The following is a 12,164-nucleotide window of genomic DNA, read 5'->3' as shown; positions in this document are numbered from 1 at the left end:
ATCTTACACACGTACACTTTTGTTGCTCTAATTGCTAAATTACCCAATCTGGCTATAGTGTATAGGATTTATAAATTAAAAAAATTCGTAGCCTCATTCTATAAAGTTTGGCAAGTTGCAACATTATATTCGTCCAACATGGAATCAACAAACAATAAAAAGCAAGTAAATTGTTTTGCAAACTCGCCTATATATTTTCTTTTATGTGGAACCATTAGTTCCATTTTATTGTTGGTTGCTCAAGATTCTATCATTCTATATATCTAATTTCTGTCGTTAATAAGTGTGTGCATATTATCCTCTTTTAATTAGAAAAGTTTTCGAATCTTTTTCTAGGAGCTGAAAGTCTTGCCGTGTAGGAAGACCTCCTAGGGATAAGAGACATAGGGCTAAAGGCTAGGCGAAGCAGTCCGAATATTGCACCCTAGATGGCGAAAGTCCCCCGGGGGCAGCTGGGCCATCCTGGACTTCAGCCAGAGACTCGCCCATGAAGTAAATCATCGCACCTATGGTCCAATATATATATATATTCAGGTTGCACCTCGACTATTTCACAAGATACTTGCTACCTCCCATTAGCACAAATACCGAGTAACTCTGTACATCAAGACTCAAATACCAAATGGTTAAACTGGAAAAAGAAATGGTTACTGAGAAATGATAAACAATCCAAAGGTAAATTTTCTTAAAAGCTATTATAAGTATTTTATCAAAAGGTAACAAAAGCATACAACTTCTTTAGCAATACTGTTTTCAAATACTCTTTGAAAATTAATTATATTTTTCCAAATCCTAGATCAAAACCAAATCCAGAAGGCATCAGTATTTATTCCTTTGCTTGGGTGTAATAATATTTGTAAAGCAGGAGAAGAATAGTAACAAAAATAGAAAAAGGGGGAAAAAGAAAAAATATATTCTTTGCATTGGCTTGAGAATTAACATGGAATAGTGTAGTGTTTGCCTAAAATAGGTACATTAAGCTAAATTTACGAAGAAGGAAGAATAGAATTGGTTTACCATATTAGAATCTAAGGATTTTCATCTCAAGCTATGGCATCAATAAATTTGGCAAAATTGATACAATTTGGTAAAAATATGGTACTCCTAATTGAAAAGCAGAGTTTCATGTTGCAGAACAACCAGGGACAGATTCACATGGACCCTAGCGGTATCATGGGACACCGCTTTGTCGAAAAATTATACTACATATGTATATAAAAATAATAAATAAAATAGAAATACAAGATAAAATCATTAAAAGTGACACCACTTGCATCAAAACAACTCAATAGTCTAGTGGTTGATAGCTTCAAATTTGATGTGAGAGGTCTTGGGTTTGAACTCCCTTGGCTCCACAATTTTTTTTTGACTGTTACAGGCCCATTACTAAAAATAGTGATACCGCTTATGAAAAATCCTGCGTATGCCACTGAGAACAACGTTATTCCAATGTCATCTAATGAAATTCGATCATTTTGTTGTGTGGGTTTATCTCATTTAAAAGTCAAAGTTATTAAAGAGAACACACTTTTATTTACTTAATTACATTTTTAACACACTCGCTCATTGTGTAAATTTAATTTAATTATTTCATGAGCCAAACATGTGAAAATTCTTTTTTTAAGACTTAAATCTATAACCTTTCGTTGCTCTAATATGATATTGAATTGTGTAATCATATCATCTAAAAACTCAACACATTTTCGGAATCTTATAAGTCTTATAATTTCTCATGATCAATTAAGCATGTAAAGGACAGTCCGATGCACAAGCCACAAGGCATCCCGCGTTCACGCAGGTTTTGGAGATGGGCCGTAACCCAAGGGTTATAACTTAGACAGTCTACCTTAATACAAATATTAGTGACTGCTTTCACGGGTTGAATCCATATTAGTTAAAGCTAAGTAAAGTTAATAAAGTGTCAAAGTTTGTCCAAGGTCTCCAAATCATACAGCAGAGCTTCACACTAATTACCATTTGATGTGTCAAATCAACTGAACCAATTTGACAGACTAGAAAGACATTGAAATGAAGGATATTGAAATATTAAATGGGACCCTCAATATTAGGTAATTTGATGTGTTAAATCATTTAAATCACAATACACACACAAAAAAAAAGTAATCCTATGCTTACGTCCAAAACATCATGTTAAAAATTCGGTTCTATGCCTATTCTTTCTTTCTTTTTTCCTTCTAATTTTGTGATCGTTGTAGTCTCTACCATCCACTTAACTCTCTCAAACTTCTATATATACTTTCACTCACTTGCATTTACTCACTTGCAACCTCTTTACTTTATTGGTTTTGAGAATACTCATTTCTCCCCCTTTACCACCGTTTTCTTCTAGTCTTTAATTCAAGCAATTACCTTTGAGTCACTAATGATGGCATGCTTGGAACTCTCCAAAGAGGTTAGTACCCACCATCTTTTTTTTTTCGACATATATTCATAAAGATTGTTAGTTATATACTATAAGTTTGAATCTTATATCTTATTCGCGAGAATTTGTTTTCTCCGATATTGTTTATTCATTAAATGGCTACACACACCTATTTCACACATAGAGAAAAAAAAAAGATCATTAGTTCTTTCTATTTCTCAGTGCCTACCACTTACCAATCTGTGGTTCTTTTCTTGAAGACAGAAATAAGGTTAAATGAAGTGCATATTCATTTCTTTATGCAAATGTTTCCTCATGCAAGGAACTGTATATACATATAAATTTAACTTATGTATACTGACATTATAAATAATATTTACATTATTATGTTTTACTATATTATAGTAGGTAACTTACTTTATTTTTCAGGTTACTAGCTAATTATGTCACTTTTTATAAATAGTTACTCGTAGTTATTTTTTAGGTGACTTTACGGTACAAAAATACTTCTACAGTCAATAAGTAGAACTTAAACTTAATAAATATAAATAAATGATCTAACACTTCAATGGAGTTTACTAAATTTACTATATTATTTATCTTTTGTCTTTTAGGTGAAAATGATGAAAGGGGAAGAAATAGAATGCACCAAGGATGGAACTGTTGATCTTGATGGAAAACCAGCAATCAGAGAAGCAAGTGGAAAATGGGTGGCTGGAATTATGATTCTCCGTAAGCTTTTTTTTCTTTTTTTCTTCCTGAAATTAATCATATTGTAAAAGTCGTAAATTTATCTCCCGAAAAAGAAACGATAAAACTTGTGATATCTGCATCTGCTTATCTCTCTTTTGAGCTATATCCAGATTAAGAGTATTATTATTATTATTATTATTATTATTATTTATGATAAGCTACAGTTTTTATACATGGTATATACTGTTAGAATCTACATCAATTAAGTGCATGTATCATAATCTGCCTATATATAGTTTGAATAACTTCACCACGAGTGAAGTACACGAACAACCATTCTTAGGGTTATTATTTAAAGATTAGTTAATACTTATTTTATCCTGAAAATTTGAAATAAAAATCTTAATTTTGGAATAATTCAGAACATTTGTCTCCTAAAAATTTTGAACTGAAAAACTGAAATTCAGAACACATTGGCTAATTCCTAAATAGCAGCCCTTTAGAGTAACAACCTGTTGTTATTTCTACCTTCACCAAGTAGATATTGGACTATCCAATATTGAGATATTCGTGTTATATTATTCTAGGTTCAAGATATTCAGTCATGGGAATAAAGTGTAAGAATCTTGTGGTACAAACTACATCGTTTCAAATTAATCTAATTAATTCGTATGACCTATGATAACTTTTCAGGTCATATTCCTAAATCCTAACAAGTAATATTCACTTCCAATATGATTTTACGGACCTAGAGGCTAAGGCTAGAGCTTCTTTTTCTTTTTCTTTTTCTTTGTAATGGAAAAACAATAAAAAGAAAGGTTGATAATGGTGGAATAAGGTGAGGTAATAAACGAAGCCACATATCATGTGTTGGGAAGCTAGAAAATGACAAGAGAGTGAAAAGGCCAAAGCCTAACACTTTTCAGAATAACAAAGCCGTGTCAAAAAAATTCGAGAGCTATTGCTGGGCCTATTTGATAGCTTTCACATATACACGTACATAGGTCTTTATCATATGAAGAACCTAGTGGGATGTGTAAGATTCTTTCATTTATAATTAAAGGCTACGAATTTGAGTATTGAAAATAAAAAATAAAAAGACGTATGAATTAGCAAAATTTATAGGTAACAAATATCATATGATTGTACCAAAAAATTCCAAAAAAGTACATAGGTATTTGGCTCCTCCGTATTGGGGTAGGGTTTTGTCTATAATAGCAAAATTCCTGTGGAAGAGGAGGAGGGATAAAGAAGTGACGAGAAAAGCATGCACTATTGGGAAAAGACATCTTTGGCAATTGGCACATACCTAGGAAATGAAGTGGTGGGGCTACTACGTCATCCTTGACAAAACTCTGCTACTTGGTGGGTGGGTGGGACAATTCTGTGATCTGGACTTTCACTTATCCCTAACTTTTTGCCTTCTTATATATTTATACAATGTATTGGGGTGTATATACGACTTGTTTAGATCATAAGATGATAAAAAGTAAGAAAACGATTTTTACAGTGTCAATAATTTGGACAGGTGAATAGGATAAATTATGATGCTCCATGCTTAAAAGGTGGAGACTTACGAAAAAGTATTGCATATATATTTATTGACCATGATAGTATCCGAGTTAGGTACATTCGGTAATTCCGTAAATTGCTGGCACGACTTCGTCATATTCTCGTGTGCTGCCTTAGACTTATTTGTCTAAATATACCATCTTGCTACTACTTGTTATCGGTACTCCTTCCATATTCTTTGTTGCTATATCCGATTTAGCTTTCTAACTATTTGTCTTGCTATCAGGGCTTCCTTCACCTTTTTTAGCGGAGGGTCATTCAGAAACAGTCTCTCTATCCTTCTAGGGTAGGGGTAAGGCTGCGTACATCCTACCCTCCTCAGACCTCATTTGGTGGGATTATACTGAGTAGTTGTTGTTGATAGTATCCGAGTTAGGTTGCCCGTATCATCTATTTTATTGGGTAAATGTCTTACCCGTGAGTACAAAATTACAAATATGGGTGCTAATGGGTGTGTGGTAGCGATGGGGTGTTTACTTTCAAAGAAAAGTGCAAGAGTTTCGAATATAGCATAGAGAATTTGCTTCAACATCGAGACATTGTCCTTTTGCATTTAATTAGGAATTCTTGGGTTCATTCAAGAAATAATGAAGTGTCAAATCTAACAGGTAACCTATCAGTCCAACTTTAGACATTGATTGCTTGCTAAAAGTTCATTTGACAAGCCAACCTTCTAGCACATGATAATAACCAAGAAAGCAAGTCCTATCATGGGGTGATTGATATGATATAATGGCTACTAGCCTACTATTTAGGTGTGGTCAGTTTCAGAATTTATATTCCAACTCAATCCAGAAATGGACATTATGATAAAGAACAAGAAGAAAACAGCAGAAATTGTTGTGAAAATAATAAATGGTGTCTCCACAAAACGATATTTCAGGCAACCAATAAAGTTGAACTACGTACGTACGTACGTACTTTTAAAAAGGATAAAGCGACAATCAATTTTCCAAATTGCATTAGGCTTCTACTAATGAGTAATGACAATCATTTCCTTAAGTGCACACTTATCGCATATATTAACCACTAATCCAAACCAGAAAATCCAATTATCAATGTCACTAATACTTCTTCTACTTATTCTTTTGTTTAATTGATATAAAATTTTGGTTTCCATATTGATTATATAGTGAATCAAGCTTTAGCAACTCTAGCATTCTTTGGAGTTGGAGTGAATTTGGTGTTGTTCTTGACAAGAGTGCTGAAAGAAAACAATGCTGATGCTGCTAATAGTGTGAGCAAATGGACTGGCACAGTTTATATATGCTCCCTTGTTGGTGCTTTTCTTAGTGACTCTTACTGGGGAAGATTCAAAACATGTGCCATTTTTCAAGTCATCTATGTAACTGTAAGTATCCATTACCTCCTATCATACTTCGGTACATATTGAAAAAACAATTAAGAATACACTAGCAGAATAATTCACAATCAAGAAGATTTAATATTGGCTGCTACCATCATCCTGCACAAGCGCGATTCCTGCTAATTGTTATTGTTGATTGTAATCACAGGCTGATGGAGCCTATGTTTACTTGGTTCAACTGAACTCAGTATTTCCAGAATTGTGTGTATGTCTATACATATTTTGAGAAATACTAAAATTTCAACAAATATTAAATTCTGAACCCCATGATTTCAAAAATACACAGGGTCCCATGCTAAGAACCTTAAAGGTTGAACCTATCGAGTTTAAATTCAGAATTCACCTCTGATTGTAATAAGTTATCTATCTTGCTCTTACTAAGTTTGGAACTTTGTTGACAGGGATTGGCATTACTAGCACTAGCATCACAACTCTACTTGCTCAAACCTAAAGGTTGTGGGAATCGAACGACTCTATGTGGAGAACATTCAACCATGGGCATTGGTCTGTTCTACATCGCTGTGTACATGATTGCACTAGGATATGGAGGTTATCAGCCAAACATTGCTACCTTTGGGGCTGATCAGTTTGACGAGCAGCATCCAGGGGAGTCTCACTCTAAAGTTGCCTTCTTCAGCTACTTCTACCTATTCATGAACCTCGGGTCGCTTTTCTCCAACACTATTTTAGACTACTTTGAGGATGAAGGAATGTGGGCTCTTGGTTTTTGGGCATCTGCAGCATCTGCTTTTGCAGCATTATTGCTCTTTCTTGGAGGCACTGCTAGGTACAGACACTTCAAGTCTAGTGGCAACCCTCTTGCCAGGTTTGCTCAAGTTTTAGTTGCAGCAACAAAGAAGAGTAGAGTCGAGACACCAGAAACCGAAGATGACTTCTACCAAGGGGAAGACGATGACAACACAACTGGTGGTAGAAAAATGCTACACACCCATGGTTTCAAGTAAGTAGAATGTAGAAATACACTTAGCAGTTCAATCCGCTATGTCTACAAGAATCTCAAATTTATGACCTGACTTTGTCATTCAATTATCATTGATGACTAGTCTATTTACCATTCTATAATGCACTAAACTAGAGTTTTCATGTTGCAGATTCTTGGACAGAGCAGCAGTGGTGACATCAAGGGAACTCGACAACCAGAAGCAGAGCGATCACAACCCGTGGCATCTCTGCCCTATCTCACAAGTTGAGGAGGTTAAATGCATTTTGAGACTGCTGCCCATTTGGCTATGTACCATTATTTACTCTGTAGTTTTCACGCAAATGGCCTCGCTCTTTGTTGAGCAAGGCGATGCCATGAAAACTACAATAGCAAACTTCAGGATTCCAGCAGCAAGCATGTCTACCTTTGACATCCTTAGTGTAGCAGGCGTCATATTTCTAAACCGCAGAGTTCTTAATCCACTAGTCAGTAGGTTTAAGAAGTGCAAGGGTGATCATATTGGGCTAACTGAACTTCAAAGGATGGGTATTGGACTAGTCATAGCAGTGATGGCTATGCTTTCTGCAGGAATTGTGGAGTGCTACAGGCTAAAGTATGCGAGCAATGACTGCAAAAACTGTGGAGGCTCGAGCTCTCTTAACATCTTCTGGCAAGTCCCTCAATATGCTTTTATAGGAGCTTCGGAAGTATTCATGTATGTAGGCCAATTGGAATTTTTCAATGCACAAGCACCCGATGGACTTAAAAGCTTCGGAAGTGCACTATGCATGACATCGATATCGTTGGGGAACTACGTGAGTAGCTTACTTGTAAGCGTAGTGATGAAAATATCGGCAACAGACAAAATGCCTGGATGGATACCAGGAAACCTTAACAAAGGTCATTTAGACAGATTCTATTTTCTATTAGCTGGCTTAACATTAATAGATTTGGTTGCCTATATTGCATGTGCTAAGTGGTACAAGAATATTAAGCATAGCGAAAAGATTCAGGAATATGAGGAAGATGACAAGGTGTGAAGTCTAACGTACCTGACATGGATCATATCTTAGGGATGTTTTGCCAAAGCCATATGAATAAAAGGAAGATATGCAGTCACCATAACATTTTGTTTAGAGTTTCTGCTTCGTATTTGGATTTCCTCCCTCTCCAAAGCTCCAAACTCAGTCAATCCAAAATACTCAGCTCTGCAGAATTCTTCAGGGAGCTGAACCCCTCTAAATGTCTAAGTCATCCTTTCTCCTTGTTGCTGCATTTGTTCGCTCTGTTATATTAGTTCTACAATTGACAAGCATTTTGGATTGATATGTAAATGGATTGGCTTTTCCTGTATCCAAGAAACTGTTGAACAATATTGATGTACCCTCAAAGATTTGCGTCTGAAAAGTCTCATTATTTAACATGAAATTCAGAGCTAGAAAAGCCAGTCTCCACCTCAATAAAAAAAACTTGCATGGTATGTTTGGGTAAGATGGCCACAAATACTATATCTGTAAATCCTATTTGCCAACAAAGTGCATAAAGAAATTGTGTAAGGTTAGATGGCTGTACATATAGAAATCTCAAGAGCTCTTTTTTTCAGCGGAAGCCATTTCATCACAAAATAAGTTCCACATAGAACATGAAATTATTTACTAGTTGCAAAATATGACTATCCTAAGAGGATTCAGGTCATCAAAGAGAATGCATGTTCTGAGAAAATGAAACACATGATTAGAAACTACACCAAAAAGGCCTTTATATTGTTTCGCTTTATCTATGATGTTGATGTATTCTTTTCCAAGATCTAGTAAACCAAGAAAACTGATAAGGAACTGAGATGATGATGACTAAAAATGGTGAAAACTGAACGATAATGCAACACAAAGATATCTAACTGCAACCTTTCATCCACATGCAAGTTAGAAAGATAATACACCAGCAGAATTACAAGCAATTTTGGAAAGTAGAGAATGTGAATTATTTTGCCACTGATTTGTCAAATGAAGCATTTAGGGTTCATGATTCCCAAGAACTATATAACTGCATAAGAAAATATCTCGCAGCTGAGAAGGAAGTCAAACAAGACTTGAACCATGGAAACTGTTTCTACATTGTAGAAGACACTCTTTGATGCACCAACCTAAATGATAAAACAATTCTAAGAACAAACCTCTATGATCGGAAACTTTCTACTCTTAAGGAACTTCTATATTTCATCACAGAAGGAATACGTGGAGCTAAAAAGCAATGGAAAAACTGACAAACATAGATTGCTCAACATGATTTCTATATAAACAAACAGTTACAGCATAAATTAACATTGGACCTTACAAACTGCGTATGGTGTGGAATTTCTATGCCAGGTTGGTTGTCCTCCACTTTGGACAAGAGTAAAACACTGCCCATCCTTCACCGTGCTTTTACTCTACAAAATGCAGGAAAGAAAAAGATTATCCACGTGTATTGAGGTGAATCAAAAATAACTCAGGTTACAAACATCAGACACAATTAAAAAGGAGAAGTACCAATAAGAGCTTGAGAGAAGTACCAATAAGAGCTTGAGAGCTCGTGAAACAGCCTCCTCAGTATCATCCGAAAAACTCCATATTAGTTGTTCCTCTTTTTCTGTTCTCGGGGATAACCAAAGAGGACCTACACACTAGGAGGCACCACGAAATCCAGTTATTCAAGGCACTTCCATCCATGATAGACAAATGCCCCAAAGTTATCCACCTTCCACCATCATTGAAAGCACTGAATTTTGTATCACCCTGCTCTCCTATTTCCACTAACAAAGAAATAAGACTCAACTAGAGAGTTAATGAATAAGTAAATGATTACTAGCAAGTGCAGTTGGTGTACTCATGCTTTTCTACACATCACTTGAATGAACTGAAACAATGGTTTTTCTAATATCAATAGCCCCAGAAAGTTGACTCCCCAAAGCAATATCAAAACATTCATAGCTGCCCTATTTGATTAATTTAAAGCTATTTCTCCTCCTTTCTTTTTGAATCAAGAGTTAAACATAAGAAATTGTATGTGATTCAGATAGCTGTCAATGGAAGGATAGTCAAAATTGTTCTCACATTTCGCTATTTCTCTTAGAAGTGTAGCACTAATTGTACAGACTACAGAGTAAAATCTATTTTCTCATACACACTCTCATTTCATGCCATTTAATCTAACATATAATAAAGTTACTATCTTTCCCAATCTATTAAGTATTTCTAATCAAGTTCTTCACAATCTATTATCGCGATCTTCGTGCGCCAAAAAATTTAACTTTTATAAACGTGCTGAATTTCACTGGATATCTTAATAGCATAGTCTGATGCAGAGCAGCACACACATACAGATATGAACTTTATGCGTTTGGACTTGGAATTCTACGACATTCCATCTAATGTATTGGGTTCATAATCTATAATTTGTAATTATTTAGCAGATTTTTTAACACATATACAGGGTACTCACTGGATCCGCCCCCGTATGCATACACTGATATACAACCTGAACAGGTACGAAACTCAAAAGGGCTTCATGTAATGTATGACAATATATGAAAATTAAGCATCAAAAATTCCTTTTCCCCAAAAATTTGGCTTTTAATTATTTTATTATTTTTTGCTTTCCTAGATTCAAACTAGGCAAAATTTAACAAAACTTCATAAAATGCAGTTTCTACACCAAATTAACATGGAGAAATGCAACTTGTTACTACTACTTAAATTTTGAAAATATGAAATTTATCTAGTCCGCCTTGGCTTGAAAGTTAATCAAATTGACTCTCAATAAGATAACATATGAACACTAAGCATCAAATGTATCCTTTTCCGCAAAATATTTTTTTTTTTTTTTGCCTGATTCAAACTAGGTGAAATTTAACAAAATGATGCTTCGCGCCAAATTGATAAGGAGAAATTTAACTTATACTACTTTAATTTTGAAATATGAAATTTATCTAGTTTCGCTTGGCACAACAGTTAATCAAATTGACTCTCAATAAAGGGAAAAAAAACAAATGAGAAGACGATAGTAGAAGTTGATAATAAACGACTTACACATGTTACAGGTCCATTATAGCATATTATTTGCATCAATCTGCTCGGTGAATTTAACGGTCATTATTTGATTCCGACTACCTTGTTTCCGGCGGCTAAAATCGGAAAATACACAACATTTTACCGACGTTCTTCGCCGGAACAAGGCGATTCGATGCGTCTATTTGTGATAATAAGAAATACCCTAACCCTGGAACCGGGGCCTAGTCATTCTTTGTTTGGATCGACGTTCCGGCTTTGTCCATCGACAGCTGAATATTTCGATTTGATTTGACAAACCTTATCCCGCGGACTTTAACGGACGTTTTCATTCTTCACGTAGTGGAAGTTTATAAATTATACTCCCTCCGTTCCAATTTATGGAACCTGTTTTACTGAGCACCGAGTTTAAGAAAAAAATAAAGATTTTTGGAATTTGTGGTCTTAAACAAGTCCAAATGGGGTCCAGAGTATTTGTGTGGTTATAAAAGCTTCTCATTAAGGGTAAAGTTGTAACTTTAAGCTAAATTGTTATCAAATATAGAAAAGGTTCATTCTTTTTGGAACGAACCAAAAAGGAAATAGGTTCACATAAACTGGAACAGATGGAGTATAAATTTAGCTATTTTGAATATATCGACATACGTGATTGAAGTTGCACAATTCACGTCCGAAATTATAAATTTTGCCAAAGTTTGACATATTGTTTGTGCGAGAAAACTTCTAAAAGGACATTTTATGAGGTGAGGTATTGGGCCTGCGACAAGTAGGTTCAAGAGATGAGAGAATTAAGCATACTCACCAAAAAGACTAATTCAATCCATAAGGATGTATCTGAAAATACAATATCTTTGTTAATTGACCGGCCATCATGAGAAGCAAATACAAACGATTATGTTGATCAATAAGATTCATGAAGTAGCAATTATTAATGTAAAAAGGCCAATTGGAAAGCAAGAGTCATGCTTTTAATCCTCCGAGCTACCAACAAATGAACTATATATCATTTGATCCCTCTATCAACCAAAAAAATGTTAATTGTGATAAAATATGTCATCAAGGGATTTTACTTTATCATGATTCCATTGATTCTATACGACTTATTACTACTCCCCTTTTCGCATTTTATTCGTATATGGAGTGAGGCAGGGGAAATAAAAT

General features: G+C 34.9%; 1 protein-coding gene and 1 long non-coding RNA gene across 6 annotated transcripts; one reads left to right on the top strand and one right to left on the bottom strand.

Annotated features, from left to right (window-relative positions):
- Positions 1–2,208: 2,208 nt before the first annotated feature.
- LOC104213439 (protein NRT1/ PTR FAMILY 7.3-like) lies at positions 2,209–7,997 on the top strand. The gene is made up of 5 exons (XM_009762940.2): positions 2,209–2,413; positions 2,998–3,115; positions 5,782–5,999; positions 6,416–6,975; positions 7,127–7,997. Exons 1-5 carry the CDS (start codon positions 2,384–2,386, stop codon positions 7,995–7,997), a joined length of 1,797 nt encoding a protein of 598 aa, XP_009761242.2. The 5' UTR covers positions 2,209–2,383.
- On the bottom strand, positions 7,887–11,328 carry LOC138884155 (uncharacterized). 5 transcript variants are annotated; one of them, XR_011404317.1, is made up of 4 exons: positions 11,025–11,328; positions 9,486–9,748; positions 9,287–9,385; positions 7,887–8,227 (listed from the first exon to the last, which is right to left on the bottom strand). It is a non-coding gene; the product is annotated as an uncharacterized lncRNA (long non-coding RNA). The 5 variants fall into 5 exon arrangements; XR_011404316.1 differs by having other exon boundaries at positions 9,509–9,748; XR_011404318.1 differs by having other exon boundaries at positions 9,292–9,385; positions 9,509–9,748.
- Positions 11,329–12,164: the final 836 nt, after the last annotated feature.

This window comes from Nicotiana sylvestris, chromosome 12, assembly GCF_000393655.2.
Source record: "Nicotiana sylvestris chromosome 12, ASM39365v2, whole genome shotgun sequence".
Taxonomy (NCBI): domain Eukaryota; kingdom Viridiplantae; phylum Streptophyta; class Magnoliopsida; order Solanales; family Solanaceae; genus Nicotiana; species Nicotiana sylvestris.
This window is presented reverse-complemented; position numbering and strand designations above follow the sequence as displayed.

Coding starts and splice junctions, on each gene's coding strand:
- LOC104213439 (XM_009762940.2), top strand. CDS start 2,384: ATGATGGCATGCTTGGAACTCTCCAAAGAG. Junction 2,414..2,997: donor GCTTGGAACTCTCCAAAGAG/GTTAGTACCCAC, acceptor TTTGTCTTTTAG/GTGAAAATGATGAAAGGGGA. Junction 6,000..6,415: donor TTCAAGTCATCTATGTAACT/GTAAGTATCCAT, acceptor CTTTGTTGACAG/GGATTGGCATTACTAGCACT.